The sequence below is a fragment of the Apium graveolens genome, chromosome 9, assembly GCF_009905375.1.
Source record: "Apium graveolens cultivar Ventura chromosome 9, ASM990537v1, whole genome shotgun sequence".
NCBI lineage: Eukaryota > Viridiplantae > Streptophyta > Magnoliopsida > Apiales > Apiaceae > Apium > Apium graveolens.
This window is the reverse complement of record NC_133655.1, coordinates 241,491,214-241,510,878: the sequence shown is the minus strand read 5'-3', so window position 1 is coordinate 241,510,878 and position 19,665 is coordinate 241,491,214. Positions and strand designations below refer to the sequence as shown.

The following is a 19,665-nucleotide window of genomic DNA, read 5'->3' as shown; positions in this document are numbered from 1 at the left end:
AAGAATATTCAATTAATTTTCTTTAAGTCATTTTTTTGAATTCTTCAACAATTGTTTGATCCTCGATTTTTTTTTCCTATTTGGACTCTTAATTCGAACTCGTAAATATTTAACTATTTGTTCAGAGATCCCTCGAGCATTCTTTTCTTTTATTTAAGATGAAATTGTACATCGAATGTTGAAATCATAGTAAGGATATCAAATTAATGTTGGTATTCTGAATTCAGTTTTGTTAGCGGATTTGATAAAGAATGTGTTTACGTAGACGCCTTTTGATGGACCGTTCCACTGATAAGGATTATTTGATGAGAGGCTATCGATTGTTAAGATACCCAGAACATTTTTATTCAAAGTTTATGTTGCCTTTTCGGGCCAAACTAAATAAGTTTTGTTTCAACTCATTATCCAGGTAGCCATAAATTTCTTTAGTGGCTACGATGTGAGATTTCATACAAGCAGGTTGGAACTGCTTGGTTGTATATGTCTTCATGAATGACTATTTAATTGTTCTGACTAGTTGGAATTTTAAATGATATGATGAAAACCTAGCTAATTGTCCTAGCTAGTTCTTATGTGTCAAACTAATTGAGCTACCCATTTTACTTAATCGGTTGTTAATGTTTCTTGAATAGGACTGTTTAGTGTTTCACTGGTTCAACTTCCAATCAATTTGTTTAGTGAATTCGTAATGCATTTTACATGCAGTAAGTTGAGCCTGAAATTTTTGACCGATAATGTAATTTAGACCTAACGGAATCATCCACTCAGCTAAAATTCATACTCACTTTTATCAAACTTTTGCCGCTTAAGTACTCTTTTCTTTCGTTCACGTAACGAATACTCATTCAAAAATTATAAAGTAATTGAACAACAAACTACTTCGTTCTTTATTTATCATGAAGTAAGACTCATTTTTCAGATTAATTTTATTGATGATGCCTTAATGGTTGGCTTTAACCAATGAGATTATTCAAGATTTTTTTCCTTTATTATCTAAGAGGAGAAGTGTTCATCCTATGTGGAAAGCTTATAATCTCTATCCATCTGATATTTATATCCAACAAATATTGCCTTTGAGGAATATTCTCTATGTTATGGTAGTATGATATTTAAGGACAAGGAAGGATAGCCTTGTGGTAATCCTTCTGTCCATCTTTATATCTTTTGAGTATTGAGACTGCTTTTATTCGGAGCTCATTATTATTCTTTAAACAGATAATGTTGGAACTCTTATTAAGATTGTCTATGTGAGCTTGGTTTTATAGAAATCATTCCTCACAAGATTGACTATTTGATGAGAAACGGGAGGTACAGTTGTGGACCATTGCACTGATGAGATTGAGGATTGAGTGTTGTAATTGTGCAACCATATATGCTAAGTAATTGTTTAAAAGTGGTAATAACATATTAAGGACATACAGTAAAGATCTTTAATAATGCAAGAAAAATTCTGGTGTGATTGAAGGTACGCTCCTACTAAATTATCAGTAGGAGTATTTTAATGGATTCTAGATCTGACCAACCCTTATGAATTTGAGAAGTAGAGTTTCCAAGAACTGAAAGAGAAATTAGTAACAATCCTGATGTCAGCAATACTTGATGTTAAAAATGGGATTATGTGATTATATCAATGCATCTAAGCAACGTAAGGAGTATGATATAGGATGTCCCGAGCGTGGCCTAGAATTAGTTGCGATAGTATTTGCACTAACGAGTTAGAAACTTTAATTTATGGGAAAATTATTTTATTTATTATTTTTTTTTCATAGTATGGAGTGTATACTGACGTAGAACATGAGATAGAGGATATAGTCGAAATTGATCAGGATTAGGATTGTGACATTTATTATCACCTAAGAGAGGCCAATATGGTGGCCAACGCTTAAAGTAAGAAAAGTAAGATTAAGGGTGCTAAAGTGCTTAGTAGCTGGTGAGAGAATTTGAAAGGATGTCGCTTGAAGTTGAGATAATAGGAAAATTACTAGAGAAATTAACTAAATCAGGATTTAGTTAGATTGACCAAGGAGTTAAAGTTTTATCAAGAAAGAACAATGAAGAAGAAAAGGAATTAATTATACGAAAGAATGAGAGATGTATATAGTTAAGGGAAAGGTATGAGTAACTGAACATGGAGAATGATATTATCAAATGGGGAAAGAAAGTACTCGACCTGTCAAGTAATATGTGTATAAAGGAGATAGTTGTGCGAAATGTAGTCCTGGTAGTAATTATATCGGAAAGAGACTCAGGTTTTAGTTCCAGATGAAAGCAAGATTAAGCATGAGCACTGCTTGTGAGTCGCAGATCGATGGACAATGCGAATACAACGATGATGCTCGAAAGGGCAAAGAATTCAAGATCGAAGATTTTACGTTTCTAAAAGTACCACGCGAGAAATAATTAGCAAGGAATCATTAACAAATGAAGCTAAGCTAGAGTTCATTATACCACGAGAAGTTCTAAATCTTATAAATTGAGTCATATACCAATTTCACGTCGCCCTTAAATCACAGCAAGTACGCAACATGTTTCCATATTTAAGTTACGGAAGAATAACTTTGACGCCTACCACGTGATGGAAAATAAAGGTATAGAGGTATAACCAAACTCTCTTATATGAGGTTAAGAGTGAGAAATTATTGAGGAACAAACCTTTAGAGATAATAAGAGTGCAATAAAAGGATCATTCAAACCGTAGAGGGCATGTTTAGAGTCGGTGCTATAAACCTTAAGGGAATATGAAGTGGGAGACTATGTGTTACTAAAATTGTCACCATAAAGAAGGAGTGTTGAGGTTTGGAAAGAAAGGAAAGTTAAGCCTCATATTTATTGTACCATATGATATTTTGAAAAGGATGGGACCCTTAGCTTATGAGCATATGGAACTACAATCGGAACTGACTTACATAGAGCAGCTAATGAAGATCATGGATCACAGGGATCAAGTATTGAGTAACAAGGCTAGCAAGCTGACCAAAGTTTTATGAAGAAATTAGGATATTGAGGAATCAACCTGGAAACTAGAGAACGTAATGCTGGAAAAGTACCCTCACCTATTCTCAACTTAATTCCGGGACGGAATCCTTTTAAGGAGGGATGACTGTGATAACCCAAATTTTTGGTATAATTAAAACCTTAATGAATAGTGATTCTACGGATGCATGTAAGGACTTATAGCTCAACCTATATAAGTGTTGGAGTTTTGAAGTTCCGAGGATGTAAGGTTATCGTACTAAGAAAATAAGTGAATGCAAAAGCCGTCAGAATTCGAAGATTTTACCTTTTACTAATTGTTTTGGAAATTATGAGATATAAAAGAATACGAGAAATATAATATACCAAGGGAATTATAAGGATTAGAATTTCATAATAATAATTTAATACAAGTATTAATAATAAGGAAGGAATGCATTAGTAAGGAATGCACTACGAATCATTTTCGAAAATAATCGAATTTACTTAAGGAAATCATACGAAAGGTGTAAGTTGGCACATGAAAAGTTATTATCCATGCACACCATGCAACTAGGAAGATTAGAAGCTAACTAAGATAATTAGAAAGCCAAATGGTTGGTTAGTAGCAAACTAAAATAGTGTTATGAATAGTGTAATAGCATAGTACATGGAATAGTGTGTGAATAGTTGGAAGTATGGCCACACTTTGACAACTTTTACAAGACAAAGACCTTAAAGTCTTCTACAACTGATCAATAAATGTTCATATATTCATATACATCAGTTATATGACACAAAAGTAGAGAACAAGAGAGCAAAACACACATTCTTCTTCATTTCTTCAAAACTGCCCAGCATGAACACCAAGGAAAGAAAAATTCAAATCTCACGATTTACTCATCTAAAAATCACCAAATTTGGACCAAAAATTCTTCAATATATGTATGAGGTACGTTAAAAATTTCATGGCCATCCGATTAGTATAACATATCCAAATCCTTGCTCAAATATGAAGGTGAATAGTAACTCTGAAATTTTTTAAATTGTTTTCTTGATTTCTCTTGCAAGTTTAAGGATGATAAGCATAGATCAGGGGTCTCATAAGGCTTAAAAGATCTTTTTAGTATGTTTAAGGATTCAAAGAATGTATAACCACTCTCCACCCTTTGTATTTCTTTGAGTTTTAAGCATAGTTAGAAGATATGTTCAAAAATGACATGATCCTTAGAGAATGGAGTTTGGATTGTTAAATCTTGATGATGGATTGTTGTGGTTGATTTTTGTTGGTTAAATCTTGAATTTTATGGACTGATGAGGTTATAAATATGTTGAGTTGTTTATTTTGTTGTTGGTTTAAGTGGTTAAATGATTTAAAATCGGGAAACGCTTAGTATAGAGCCGTTATAATGTCCGTTTGTAATAAGGTCATATTTAGAGCTATGTTCCGAAATGAAAAACTCATATTTTCCCAAACCACTGGCCATGACTGTAAAGATATGGTTTTCTAGTTTGTAAGAATGCATGGTTCGCCTTGATACGATTTACGGTTTGTGAGAAACGAGCGTTTTCGTGACGGCGACTCAAGAAGCGATTCTGCAGAAATGTTTTCCCTTAAAATCTACACTTAAACCCTTTTGAAAATGACTCGAGTTATAAAATTTTTATGATAAGTAAAATGGACAGGAAGGAAGACTCTCCAAAATATTTTGAGCAAAAATGTTAATTTTTCTGTTTTATATAAATGTTGGAACCAAAGTTGCGCGAAGGCACTTTGCCTCGCATAGCCATTGCATAGCTACTGCCTTGTTCTGTTAATACAGGAAAATGAGACTTCTAACCAGAGCCAAGTTCTTTCTTATTTGCAAATTAGAAGTTCTGTAGATCATTCATGCAAAAAAAAGGTGTGTCATTTGAGTTAACGGTTAAGGAGATAAAGGCGTTTTAGTGAAACTAGCGCAAATAGTACAACTCCGTAGTTGACTTGGATTCTAAAATGTGTTTCACCTATTTAAACTTGAAATTTTCAAATCGAAATATTTTTTAAATATTAAAAATACTCAAGAAGCTCCTTGAGGTGGTTTCGTATTTAATTACGAATTTTCTGATTTACTAAAAATGGTGAGGCGCAAGTCGCGTAATAGTAATTCAGTGAAAAGTCAACTATGGAAGTACTACTTCGACCGCCCGTTTTGGCCAAGTTAATAATATAATTTGGAGATGATCAAAACACGAGAGTTGTTAAGGATTGTAAGAAAAACACATAGGTGTGTCGAACGAGATTTTAAATGGACAGTAACGAGGTGTGAGATGTCGTAAGTTAAATGAACCCGAGAGAGTGAAGATCGGGTAGAGTGAGTCTACTTAGAATAAGTCGATCATTGGTTAACCCGACTAACCGAGGTTATATTATGTCTTGGTAGAGGTTCCAGGACCGAGAGGGATACATCAAGGTAGAGCTTGGACATCAGGCAAGTTTTTGAAATCTTATCTTATGATATCCATGCTTTAATTACTGTTGTGATTATGATGTCATGCTTTACAGTTTTAAATAAACGAATGATATATGCTTGTCTATGATTTCAATACGCCTATAATGTGCGTTTGTTTATGAAATATAATTTCATTCCTTACTAATATGAGAAGTTGGAATTTATTTCCGAGATAATACATTATAGTGGGAGTCGGAGATATTTTTAATAATGATTTAATTCGGGGATTAGCCAGATTTGAGATATTTCGATTTTATTAACAAAGTAAGTTCGCGTGAGATATATCGAGCGAACGTTTGAGATTTAATTTGAATCAATATCTTTAATAAGTATTTGAATATTCATTTAAGGGATATCCTTATTTGATTATTTATTATGTAAAATAATATTTAGAGGATTATTAAATATCCAGAAAGTATTTAAAAATACATTGAATAGATTATAAATTATTTCACTTTACTTAAAAAGTATTTAACTATTAAAAGGTATTTATAGGGTATTAAATCATGTTTTAACTATTTATTTAAGGTTTATTAATTAATTAAACCTTATCTAAAAATATTCTGATACTCTATATATTTAATAAAAATATTTTTTCGGACTTCTAAAAATTATTTAAAAATAGACGTAGTTCTCGAAGGTACTTTCTAAATTATTCAAACCTCAATGAAGGGATCAATCAATTGAAACTTATCAAAACCTTGGGGAACTTGGTCTAGAAGCATAAGAGTTTTGCTTCTTCGCTCAGTGAAAAACAAGAAGTCAATATATGTATCACCCTACTATAGTTAGGGATTTGAAAATGATTTCAAGTCAAAACTCCGACAACTCCCAAGGATCAATTGAATTAAAAGTTGAAAAATAAATCATTTGATTAAAGGTCAACCCAGAACGATCTATTCCTTCGATAAAGGATTTTATGTAAATGATATAATTGTTTTGGGACTGGAATGTGGCCTACCCGGCACGGAGAGGTATCGGGTAGTGACCAAGCGCGGAGTGGCGCAGTATACAGTTATATGGTCTCTGTGACCATTGACTTTCGGACTTGCACGGAAATGGGAAACCATCGTGTAATGTCTTGATAAGCCCAAAGGTGGTTAGGTTTGTATTCCTTCTACAAGTAGAGAAAATTTCGTACTCGGCTGATCACCGGTACGTGGTTTATTCCAGTATAGTCCCTTTCTTCCATTTCGGAAAATTGTTGTGCAATCTACAACAGAAGGCCGATAAGGCTGAGTTTTAAATCATGAGATACATGATGTGAATATCAAATCCAGTTTATAATTCTGGTTCGAGTAAAATCTTGAAGTTTGAAAAAGAGATGGATACAAGTATAAAGTGGATATAATGTTACAGTTGATTTTGAGAATATTACAAGTTTGACAAGCATATATGTTTTCAGAAATCTTTGAAAAATATGAAGTACATTTATTGTTATATATATATGTATACACATAAATATATATGTACCTTGCTGAGCCATAGTGCTCACTCTTGCTTTTATATATTATATCACAACAGATAACCAGTATGCCGGTGTGGGACTTAGTCACTTGCAGTCATGGGGAGAATCCCTAGCAGCTTTGTCTCAGGTGCGCCAGAGTATCAGATAGGTATAAGATATCCGTCATAGTTATTGTAACTTCATGTAGAAGTTATGAATAATTGTTTGAGATCCTGTAAAGTACATTTGAGTTTTAATAACAGATGATACTTGTTGTACATCGTTTCTAAGGCTATAACTTGTGAGTGTGAATGATTGAGGTCTTATTGTGCAGTGATGAGTTTTTAAGTTAAAATAAAGATTTTTGTGATTGGATGATGACGTGACGACCTGAATCCCGGGACCTCGGATTTGGGGGCGTTACAACATTCAAAAGAAGTTTGGGCTAGCAAAGAAGCCAGAAAAGTCAGCCATTCATCACTCTCAAGTCAGACAAATCTCTGTGAATGAAATGAGCATGAACTATCGGGAAATAGAATAGCCATCTTGCATCAAATCTCCAAAGGCTGAAGTACTTTTGAAGCCAAGGGTGAATTATCCAAGAACCTCACTAAAAAACCCTTTGGACACAATATATGAGACACCTAAGCCTGATGAGAAGAAACTGTTGTCAAGATCCATTGCCTTCTACAAGGATCCAACTGATTCAGCTTTAAAAAGGAGAATTGCTAAAATTTTCAGAAATGGTAAAGAGATTCGTGTGGTGGCTGGACATCCTCAATTTGCTGAAGCAAAGAGAGAAGAAAAGGCAAGATTGAAGCAAGAAAAGAAGCAAGTTGCTCTAGATGCTAAAAAGACTAAACAAAAGAAAGAGCAAGCTGCTATCTTGGCCAAGCTACAAGCTGTGAAACCAACACAACAAATTCCTACTCAGCCATCTGAAAGCACTGAATCTCAAGATCCAAAGAAGCAAGTTGAACCACAACAGAAGAAATCTCAAAGATACAAAGAATTGGCCAAAAGAACCAAAAGCAAATTGAACTTTGATGATAAGGAATTGGAGGATCAGTTTTCCAAGGAATCCACTCCAACTACAACTCAAGCATCAAAACCCTCTGTGGTATTTGAAGACATTAAGGTGGTGGATCCTTACAGGAACATTCATGGTGAACCTATTGTGCCTAAGGATGAACCAATAGACTAGGAAAGTCTACCAATTCCTGACTTCAATTTGCCAATCCTTAACAAGCCCAAGAGAACAAAGTCAAGAGCAGTCAAGAAAGTGAAGTTGTCACCTCTCAAATACAAATCTCTAATCAAAGCTCAATCCAAAGTCAACAAGGGAGATTACATGTACTTATGTGACATCAAGAAATTCTCTGGTCTAAACCTCTAACTAGATGAACTGCAAGAAGTTAGAGGGATTGATGCCTACAGGAATCTACCTGAAAGGTTAGTTTTCAAGTACAAGGGAGGAAAGGAGATTCAATGGACACTTCACACGATCCTTCAAGAAAGCCAATCTGTGCTGATAAAGGTTTATTCATCATTCAAGAAGAACTTTGGATTCAATGTAACTGCAAGAAGACTGGTTCTAAAGAAGCTTGAAGAACTGAGGAATATTAGAGCTAAAGATGCACTCCCAAAGACTCTAACTATTCCTTACACAGGAAGAAGAGTGCATCTAAGGCCCTACTGGCTGATGGAGTTCATGGATGACATAGGGGTTAGAAGATTTTTTAGATTAGAAGACCAATTGAGCATCTCTAGCAGTGAGACTCTTTTGGAGATGCAAGAAAAGCTAAATCTCTCAGAATCTGATGAACTGGAATTCCACAGACAGCTCCAAAATCAGATAGAAGAAAACAACAGAAAGCTTGGAAAGAGATCCAGACCTTCAAGGAACTAGATAAATCTGCTCAGGCTAGAGTAGCATCTTGAAAATGACTGTGAGCTAATCTTTGTACATTTTGTTATTTGAAGCACTTTACAGTTTTATCTACTTACTTTTAAAGTTGTATTTTTAGGGTGTTTTGTTATCATCAAGTTTCTCTTAATTTATGACTATAATTCCAGTAGACATAAATTGGGGGAGATTGTTGTAGATATGTTGTGAACTTGATGATTTCATTAACAAAATACCTTAGTAGATTTTACTTAGTGAAAAATGTAGCACTCGACGGATAAGGAATATAGTCCCGACGGATGACTCAATATAGTCCCGACGGATGATGATCAATTATCCGTCGAGTGAGTAGCTTATGTAATAATGAGTTTGTAGCACATTTCTGCATACACCTTGTTTAGATTCTATAGTAGCACTCAAGTCATGTTGACTTTAATTAGATATGCAGAATAGGTTGATTAATTGTACATAGATGATGTCTTGTAATTATGTATAAATGAAATGAAGTCAAGTGCCAGATTGCTATCCGACGGATAAACAATAATGCCACTCAACGGATGATCAACTAAGCAACCCGACGGATGATCATGTACCCGACGGATAATCAATTCAAACATCATTTGACAGTGACAACACAGTCACATGCGTCGAGTGTATGAAAAAGGAATGTGGAAGCCTATTCAACTGGGTTTTAGAGAACAAAGAAGTATTGCCATTTCCATGTTACTATGAACATATTCAAAAATGCTGGAATAGAGTAATGAAGCAGTATAGTATTAGACTTGATAGGTTTTGTTTTATTATATTGTCTTATTACTCTGTAATCTTGGTCATATATAAACCAAGAAGTAGCAAATAGAACAACAAGAACACTAAGCAAGAAATTCTGAGAGAAACATTTGTAAGCTGTATTTTTAGCATTTCTCTGCAAACTTAGTTCATATTTGTAAGCAGCTGCGAGCAAATCTTGCTACACAGAGTTCTCTTGATATAATATATATCTATGGTGGATACATTCAAATCCACCAGAAAGTTTTTAAAGACTTGTATTTTTAATTACTTGTGTTTTAATTAATTCCAAGTTATTATTCCGCACTTTGCAAATCAATTCACACAGATATATATTTTAAGTTAGAACACTTTTAAACCAAGAAAAAGTTTCAAAAATTCCATTCAACCCCCTTCTGTAATTCTTGTTGCATTGTTAGCGACTAACAGAATATCTTCAAAATGGTCATATCATTTTGTTTAATTGCTTAAATTTAGTAACCCCTTAAAAAAAATGTAACCAACATACAAACGGTAAACTTTTGGTCTTATGGACTATCAACTAGTCCAAGTCCAATTCGAATCCATATTTCATATTTACCACAACATTATGTTATTTTTGTATTGTACCCCACGCAAATTTTCCCTCACCAAATAATACTGTTTTCACGTCCGCTTGTAGCTTACTGCCCAAGCAAATTCATATTTTTACATTTGCACACACTGCACCTGCACTAATATTATATTATTATAAACAGAAGGTACACTCCACTTATAAACACACACCCCCTGCACCATCACTCCATATTCACAGACACTAAACACACACACACCCAAAATATGAAAATGCAGTTGTTCATTAAATCGATGACTGGAAACAACACGGTGAGCCTCGATGTCGAGTCGAGCGACTCTATTAAGCAGCTAAAAGCTCTAGTTGCTGAAAAAAATCATGGCATGTTTACTTTTACTAGCTTTTTTGTGAGATTTTATTTTTATTTTCATATACTCTTCGTTTGCTTTGTGTTTAATTGTGTACGTTCGTGTATTTTCACCTATTCATGCTTTTTTGTACGATTTTAGTGTTATTTTTTGTGTTTTTGTGGTTAAGTGCTTGTATTTGTTGTTTTATTTCATTTTAATGTGTTTAGCTGTGTAGATTCCTGTATTTAAACCGATTCGAGCTTTTCTGTTCGATTTTGGTGTTATTTTTGTGTTATTGAGCTTATATGCTTGTATTTGTTGTTTGATTTCGTTTTATTTGCGTTTAGTTGTGTATATTGGTGTATTTAAACCTATTCGAGCTTTTTTGTTCGATTTTTGTGCTATTTTTTTTTGTTTTTGCGTTTATATGCTTGTATTTGTTGTTTGATTTCGTTTTATTTGTGTTTAGTTGTATATACTCGTGTATTGAACCTGTTCGAGATTTTTTGTTCAATTTTTGTGCTATTTTTTGTGTTTTTGCGCTTATATGCTTGTATTTGTTGTTTGATTTCATTTTATTTCTGTGTAGGTGTTTTTATTTGAGTTTTACCTTTAGCTTTTTTTCTTTTTGTGTGTAATGTGTTATATTTCTAGTTTATTTGTATTTTGCTGTTATGTGTGTGGTACATTTAATTTCATTTGGTCTGGTCTGTTTTTATTTGTGTTCCAGTGTTTGTATATGTTTAAAATCTCTGAATAAATGTTTTTGTTTTGCTTTCGAGAAGTTGCTTCTGATGTGGAGGAGATCAGGCTAGTTTTTGCTGGTAAAGAGCTTGAGAATGACCTTAAAATTGATGATTATTGTATCCAGAACGGTAAATGCATCTTCGATAATTTGTGTGTGTGCGTGTGTGTGTGTTTTAGAGCAAATACGTAATTAGATTTAATTTTTTGTTTGAGAAGAGTCGACGTTGGACCTTCTCATGAAGCTCAAAGGAGGAAGGGGATCGATACCTAGGATTGATCCGAACTTGCTTGTGCTGGCTCAAAGGTACAACCAGAACAAGATGATCTGCCGAAAGTAAGGAACCAGAGCAATTCTTATGGTTTTAATTAGTTTGTATTTAGCCACTGTGTTTCATTTATGAACAATGTTTACCGATTTGTTGAATGTTTTATGAACCAGTTTATGTATGTTGATTAGTTATCATAATATCATGACGATTATGGAATATAATTTAAGTGTTATTGATTGAGCAGATGCTATGCACGTTTGGATATTCGTGCAAGAAACTGCAGGAAGAAGTGGTGTGGGCATAGCAACCAGGTTAATAACGAACTGATTTTGGCATTAACGAACAAATAAAGAAATTATTCTAGGCACTCATATTTGTTCTTGTTTTTGGTATTGCAGCTGAGGCCTAAGCGCACTCTAAAAGACTAAGAGGATTTCTGATTTAAGTTTTAACTATCTATTTAGTAGTGGAGTTTAGTACCTTACAGATTTTCTGAATGTAACAAGTAACTGAGGATCTGAGACTATCGTAGTAATTGAAGCAAGTTTATAATTATTAGCAGTGTTGAACCCTGATCTTATTTTAAGTGTTTGGTTACGATTGCAAATTTAACTATATCCAGTTGTCATGTAATTTCGATTCGTGGTTGTGAGTATGAAGTGGATCTTCACACAATTAGGTTCTGTATTGAGCCGGGACACAGAGCTCTGTTTGTATGTCATACAATCTCTGTGTGTGGAGTTAAATTGTGTGCAATATGTGTCCAATATTTCCAGGCTTCAACAATTCAGAGGAAGTTGTTTTGTTCTGTGATTAGTAATATCACAAACATATAATTCTTTCTTTTTAAAAAAGATGCATAATTGATTCTCAAGATTCAACTTTGAATTGTACTTGAGTAGCTAGATTTGTTCATTTAGTGACTGGTTGGTTATGGATTTCTGACCCTATTTAACAGGACTGAGTTTCATTGCATGTGTATGTTTTTGTAAATGCATTGTTTAGCACATGATAGAGAAACTCAGGCTTCTGACACTATGCCTGAAAACAACTCAGACAAGCTAAAAAGCTGAACCGTCTAGAAAGTCAAGCAATGACTTGAGCAATTACTTATGGTGGACTACAAAATTTTATCCAGTTGTCGACTTGTTGTGTGAAATCGATTCGTAGTTGTGAGTATGAAGTGGATCTTCACACAATTAGGTTCTGTATTGAGCTGGGTTTCTGGCTCTGTATGTATGTCCTACAATCTCTGTGCGTGGTAGTTCATTTCTATGATAGCTTGTATCTGTTCCTTTTAGTATAATGTGTCTGTTATTTCCAGGCTTCAAGGATTCCAGAGAATGTTCTATTCTTTCTGTGATTAGTCGTATCACAAACAGATCACTCTTTCTTTCTGAGAAAGATGCATAAGTGATTCTCAAGATTCAACTTTAAATTGCACTTATTTAGCTAGATTTGTTAGGCTCTTCTGAGCTCACTAGAGCTATATGTTGCCTTAACCATTATAACTTAAAGATTTGAATGTTGATGACATCTATTATGACGATAATTGAGCCGGGGATTGTAAGATGTTTAATTGAACAAGGCAATAACTGTATATTGCACTCCCAGTCTCTCCAACTAAAGTCTGCCTTGAAAGAATTTTACTGATGTAATGGTTTTCACAAGCTGTACGCCTCCCTCGGGATCTTGTAGCAGTTCCGAATGTGGATGCTGCCCCTTACAGTAATGTGAAGCCTTGTGGGATAGACGGTGATTTGTCCATCGAAAACTCTTCACGGGGAAGAATCCGTTCCAACCAAGACTCATCACTTGCGAGCAATGAGTCTCTTGAAATCCAACTCCAAAAACGAACACTCTTTAGGTTTCTAAATTTCAGGTTTTCCAACATTCTTTACAGGGTCAAATAATAGGGTAAGATGAGTGTGTTGTTCAGCTGACCATGATCATTAACACATTTACCATGCCCCCCCCCCCTGCACAGTCCTCTAATTCAAATCAAGTGCATTAATCTATCCTTGTGTAATTTTTGAGACAAGTCACTTACATATTACTCAATTCACCTCGGAATGTCATTATGCAAAATTTGCAGCTTCTTTTAATGGAAGGATATTAACCAGCTGAAATATTGTAACTCTTTGAGATTGATAATTGGCAAGTGCTTGTGGATCACAAACCCTGCCCGGACGTCTGCACTTTCTTATTAAAGTTGCAGTTATTATTATTAAAAAAAAAATTGGCATCTAGCAACGGAGTCCATTATATTATATAAATGTTATAAAATTAAATAAACAATTATAATGAAGTAAAGGAAATGTATTTTAGCATATTAATTAATTTTTTGTGAAAACATAGCCAATAACGAAACGAAAAATTATAAATAAATATAATAAACTGGCAATATTTTTTCCGTTTTTCGTATTATTGTAGTGTATTGGTTGGAAGTTGAACATGTCTGTCCATTAGTGTGTTTGTATAATCTTTTATCCGTTATCTCCTGCTGTGAAATTTGATATGCTCAAAGTCGGTGACGCGTGTCACATATTAAACTGCCACGTGTGTACCTTTCCGTGCATGTCCAACACGTTGCACTCCCCCCCCCCCCCTCTTACAGTATCATTTTATACCCCCTTTTGTTTTTCCCTTTAAATCTCCCCCCTTGAACTACAATTTCACAGACCCTCAAACCTATATACTATCCATCTGTGCACACACAATTTTTTTAATAAAATTATATATATATATATATATATATATATATTTTGAGCATTGGCTACTAGTTCTAATCTCTTCATCCTACTATTTTTTTTATCTGCAATTCCAAGTTGTTGTAACATATATAGGTTTACAATGGGTTTTAGAAAATATGTTGCTTTTATGGTGATTTTATTGGTGGTGGCGTTTGATGTAACTTCATGTAGTGGTGCCACCACTGATGAAGTATGGGGACATGACAAGTCCCATGAAGCTAAGGTCAAGAGTGAAGAAGCTGTTGGTGATGCTAAAGAGGCTACTGAGTCATGGACTGGTTGGGCCATGGACAAAATCTCCGAAAACTTGGGTCTCAAATCTGAAGATGCTGTTGATGCTGCTAAGAAAACCAAAGACAAAGTCACCGACTCTGCTTCTGGTTAGTCCTTTTCTTTCCGTAATTTTAAATATTTTCCATTAGTGATCTGAATACACTTCTGAATTTTAAGTACTCGTTTTCAATGTCCGAGTACTCTGGTCAAATCCGAATTTAAATTTTCAAAGTATTTGTTTAAAACAATTTATAAGTAGTCTGTTAATTTGGTTTTTGAGAACTCAGTGGAGTTGATTATTGTAACACTTCTGACTGTTTTTTATTTTTGTGTTGACAAACAGCAAAGGACAAGGCGTATGAATCCACCGAGGAGGCGAATAGAGTGGCAGGCGAGAAGGCGGACCAGGCATACCAATCCACTGGAAAAGTTAAAGACGGTGCTTACAAAACAGCAGAAGCAGCCAAAAATATTGCGGCGGAGAAAGGAGAAGAAGCCTCTCACTTGACAGGTCAAGCCAAGGACAAGGCTTACGAGACCGGGGAAGAGGCCAAACGCGAGGCAATGGAGAAGGGGAAGGAGGCATATGAGATGACAGATAAGGCGAAAGATAAGGCCTATGACTTAACAGGTAAGGTGAAAGACAAGGCAGCCGAGAAAGGGACTGAGGCCTATGACATGACAGTGAAGGCGAAAGACAAGGCGTATGAGGCTGCCAGGAAGAAAGCAGCTGAGAAAGGGAATGAGGCCTATGACATTACAGGAAAGGCGAAAGATAAGGCGTATGAGGCTGCGGAGGGTGCGAAGAACAAGGCAGAGGAGAAAGCAAACGAGACCTATGATATAAGAGGGAAGGCGTATGAGAGTGCAGAGAGTGCAAAGAAAGCGACAATGGAGACAGCCAGCGAGGCGTATAACAAGGCAGGAGAGAAGGCGGAACAAGCAAAGGAGGCCACAGAAGGGAACCTGGAATGGGCTAAACAGAAAGCCAAGGAAGGGTATGAAGCTGCAAAGAGCAAAGCTAAAGAAACTCTTGCACCAAATGTGGAACCTGCTAAGAAAAATGTCAAACGCGGGGAGGAACTTTGAGGTTTTTATGTAGCTAGCTAATTAGGCCTTTATTTGTGTTGGGAGAGTCTTGAACATCTCCATGGTGTTTGAGCTTTACTACCTTTTGTTGTGTTTGTGTGTACCTGTCACTGTATTTTGTGTTTTTGAATTTTCATGTACTGTATGATGCCTCTGTACTTACTTTTGTCTGTATTCATGTTTTTATTTGCATGGTTCTTATTTTCTTCACAATGCAACTTTGGTTTTTTCTGTTAATAACATGGTTTTAGATTTCGGAACTCCGGTTGTGGTATGGAATTTTTTTGAAAAATTGAATGATTTTATAGTAATTTATTAAATTAAGTCATTTAAATATTTTTGATCCAATTTTATCCGTATACCCTATTAGCTCATTACAATTCACATCTGAGAAGAAGCACATATAGTTCATTAGGTGTGGGCTTTGCTAGCCCGGCGGCCTGATAGAAACTTAGTGTATAATATGGGCCGACTCTGAAATTGTTTGAAAATCAAACGGGCCGTAGAAACAATAGTCCCGATGTAGTTAGAACACATACACAACCCATGTTTTGCGTATGCTCCCTAATCTGTAGTTGATCAATTTTTGACTAAAAATTAAAATTTATTTATTTATTATTTTAAAAAATTAAAAATTACATTTGAAAATAGATTATCTATTTTTTCAGTTATACAAAAAATATTTTTTAAAAATTATATAATACATATAAATTTAAGTCAAAATGAAGTTAACGGGAGGCGAGTATTGTGCAGGAAAACATGTGTTTCATGTGTTTCTCTTGTGTGATAGTCCAAGTAATTTAGGCATTGTCACTTTTTGACTTTGTTAAGAATATAATATTATTTTCCTTACAAGACAATTTAGTTTCCCATTCTTATTTTTGCACAAGACACTAAGAGCATCTCATAGTTAAAATGGTTAGTTAATTTAGGATTATCCAAAATTTTATTGAACCATAAGACCATGCACTACGGTGATATTAGCTATTATCATTAGTTATATTAGAAAATATTATTTTATTTCTATTTTTCAGATATATATATATATATATCAACTTTAAATAATAAAATAAATTTAGTTAATACTTAAATAATACATGAAAACTATATAATTTTAATTTAATAATTATTACAACTGAAAATATAATTACACATAAATATAACAAAAATATATTTAATAAAAAGTTACTAATAAATATTGTATTATATTTATATATATATATTGTTTGTTAAAAGTAATTAATAAGTTTTGTTAATAAGAGAAGAATATTTTCACACTTAATATTATATAAATTAAAAAAATTATATATAGAATAATAATTTTAATATTTATGTATTAAATATTATATAAATATATGTATATATTAATGTATTGATTTAGGTGTAAACATGAATTAAATATGATATGGAAGATATAGTTAACGCCTGCATATTGAACAAATATACAAGACTATATAAAGTATATCTAAATTTTTCATAAAAGGTGATGTGGTTAGGTTGAAGTGCTGTTTTTTTATCTGATATCTATATTTGAGTGTCAGGATATTTAGCTAACAGGAGATTATGGTTAGAGATACTCTAATAATATTATTTATTATTTTATTTAATAACATAATCAAATTATACTCCGTATCGGCCAAGTTTTGACTCCGAAAACAAATATCATATTCGAACATGTTTTACACGTTGAAACTGGATTTTCACACCAACCCATGTATCAAGTTGAAAATCTTTGAGTCTTCATTTAACTTGATTCCGAGCGGTGCTAGTTAAATTGGTTTAACTAAATATTTTAAATTAATAATTATCTAAAATTTTGACGATAAAAAAGATATTTTGCTTTAATAATATTATTATCTATGATTGCTAATTATTATTAGAAAATAATAATTAATTAATAGTTTTATAATTTTAAAAGCATGCAGATGATTTCAGATCATAGGATATATAGGAAGAATATTACATAAATATTTTTATGGGTGGGACGTGTGAATTATATATAATAACTATTAAATTAACAAATTTGAAGGATTATTTTAACATTTATACAAAAATTTACTTAATAAGTGGTGTTGTTGAAAAAACAAAAATGAATACCATCATATATAATTTGTTGTCCAATGTGCTGATGTTATAGATAAAAACTTAGGGAAATATTTAATACTAGGTTCATGAGTTTCGAGACTCGATTTGACTGTTCTTATGTTTCGTGACTCAATCTGCCTTAATAAGATGTATACGTACCTGGCTGTTCGTCAAGGATCAAGTCAAAAACATAATTCTGATTTGTGGTGTCAAATGGAATCCCTTCGAATTAGGCTAGAGTTAAGAGAGTTGGTGGATAAGTCTCAGAATTAGAATGAACTTTGGAGTCCTATAATGTAGGAAGTTGATTCCTTATCCTATGGGATTTCTTGGAAGCCAATCTCCAAGGAATTGTGTCCTTATTAGACTTTACTGATCAGCTGATTTATCTCTTATTAATTAATTACGAAATTAATTAATATTCAGGGTTATTGGGCTTTCTTTGTTCCATCAGATCTGATCAATGTGTTAACCTTTTTGGGCCTGATCAATGTGTTAACCTTATTGGTCTGAATGTCATACATATGACCTTCTTTAATGGGGCTTGCAGTCCCATATATAATTAATGCAACATTAATGACGTAATTAAGATTTATTTTATCCCCTTTCATTTGCCCCCCAACTTCTGGGAATCGTAAAAGATTTCGTAGAAGTTACGTTTATTTCTTCCCTTTCAGGGTATCGTTTCTTGCGTAAAGTGTGGAACGATCTACACATTTACAACGATTTGCCTTGTATGTGGCTTCAGGGTTGTTTTGGAACCTCCCTATTACTTTCCTTACCTTATTCCTATTATTTAGGAATTTTATGGTATTTTTCCTTAATTTTCAAGAATTTTTCCTTAATTTCTGGGATTTTTCCTTAATTTCTGGAATTTTCCCTTGACTTTCAGGAATTTTCCTTTGATTTTCAGGAGTTTCCTTAATTTCCCTGAAGCTTTCTTGAACTTTACGGGAAATTATTTCAGAATATATTATTTTTCTGTATTTTCCCTGAAATTTATCATTTTTTCTTCTCTTTTTTTTTCTTTTTCTTAAGCAATTTCGACCAGGAGTCCATTCGACCAGGATCCTGGTCGAATTATGCTCCCATTGAGCCTGAGCAAAGCTTCATTCGGTCAGGAAGTTTCGATCAGGATCCTGACCGAAATTCGGCCAGGACCTCAAACTTCTGACCGAATTATGGGCCCTAAATGACTCTGGTCGTGACTTTGTTCGATCAAAAATATTCGACCAGGAATCCTGACCGAATTCGGTCAAGATTTTAAGTTGACTTTCGAATTTTTGACCGGATTAAGCTCCACTATTTTATGGTCGTGCATGCTTTCGATCAGGGCTTTTCGATCAGAATCCTGACCGAATTTCGGTTAGGAATAAAAGCTGATTTTCGATTTGCTGACCGAATTAAGGACTCTTTAATCCTGGTCGTGGGTTTTTTTGATTAGAAACTTTTGACCAGAATCCTGACCCATTTTTCGGTCAGGATTTTCAATTTTAAAATTGGGCTCCAACCTTAAATTGGGATTTTCCCTGGGCCTTCTTAGTGGGTCTTATCACCTTGGGCCTAATGTTGACCACGGGCCTTACTTTTATGAGCTTTTGATCTTGGGCCCCTCTCTCTTTTTTCAGGTTTTTTTAATTGGGCCTTCTTTGTTTTTCTGAGTTTTTTCTTTAGAAGGTTCCAGAATTGGGCCCTTATACTGGCCTACTTTTTGGGGTTCTTGGACCCTTTTTTCTTGTCCAAACTTTTCTCCACAATATTCTGGAAGCTTGTAGGTACATATATATATATACTTATTTTTTTATTATTTTTATTCTTCTATCCCCTTTTAGTAGAGTCTGGAAAGTTTCAGAACTGGGCCTTTATTAATGGGCTAGGCTTTTTGACCTGTTATAACCGGTTTGTTAGTCCCAAAGTATCATAGAAGGGGGTTGAATACAATATCTACAATCTTTTCGAT

The 19,665-nt window shown here is 34.0% G+C and overlaps 2 protein-coding genes across 2 annotated transcripts; both read left to right on the top strand.

The window, feature by feature from the left end:
• Positions 1-10,325: 10,325 nt before the first annotated feature.
• LOC141686917 (ubiquitin-ribosomal protein eL40y fusion protein-like) lies at positions 10,326-12,120 on the top strand. The gene is made up of 5 exons (XM_074492017.1): positions 10,326-10,520; positions 11,275-11,364; positions 11,453-11,570; positions 11,750-11,816; positions 11,904-12,120. The coding sequence occupies exons 1-5, from the start codon at positions 10,406-10,408 to the stop codon at positions 11,931-11,933; spliced, it is 420 nt and encodes a 139-aa protein (XP_074348118.1). The 5' UTR covers positions 10,326-10,405; the 3' UTR covers positions 11,934-12,120.
• Positions 12,121-14,266: 2,146 nt separating this feature from the next.
• On the top strand, positions 14,267-15,764 carry LOC141682628 (uncharacterized). Its single transcript, XM_074487334.1, has 2 exons — positions 14,267-14,638; positions 14,875-15,764. The coding sequence occupies exons 1-2, from the start codon at positions 14,359-14,361 to the stop codon at positions 15,618-15,620; spliced, it is 1,026 nt and encodes a 341-aa protein (XP_074343435.1). The 5' UTR covers positions 14,267-14,358; the 3' UTR covers positions 15,621-15,764.
• Positions 15,765-19,665: the final 3,901 nt, after the last annotated feature.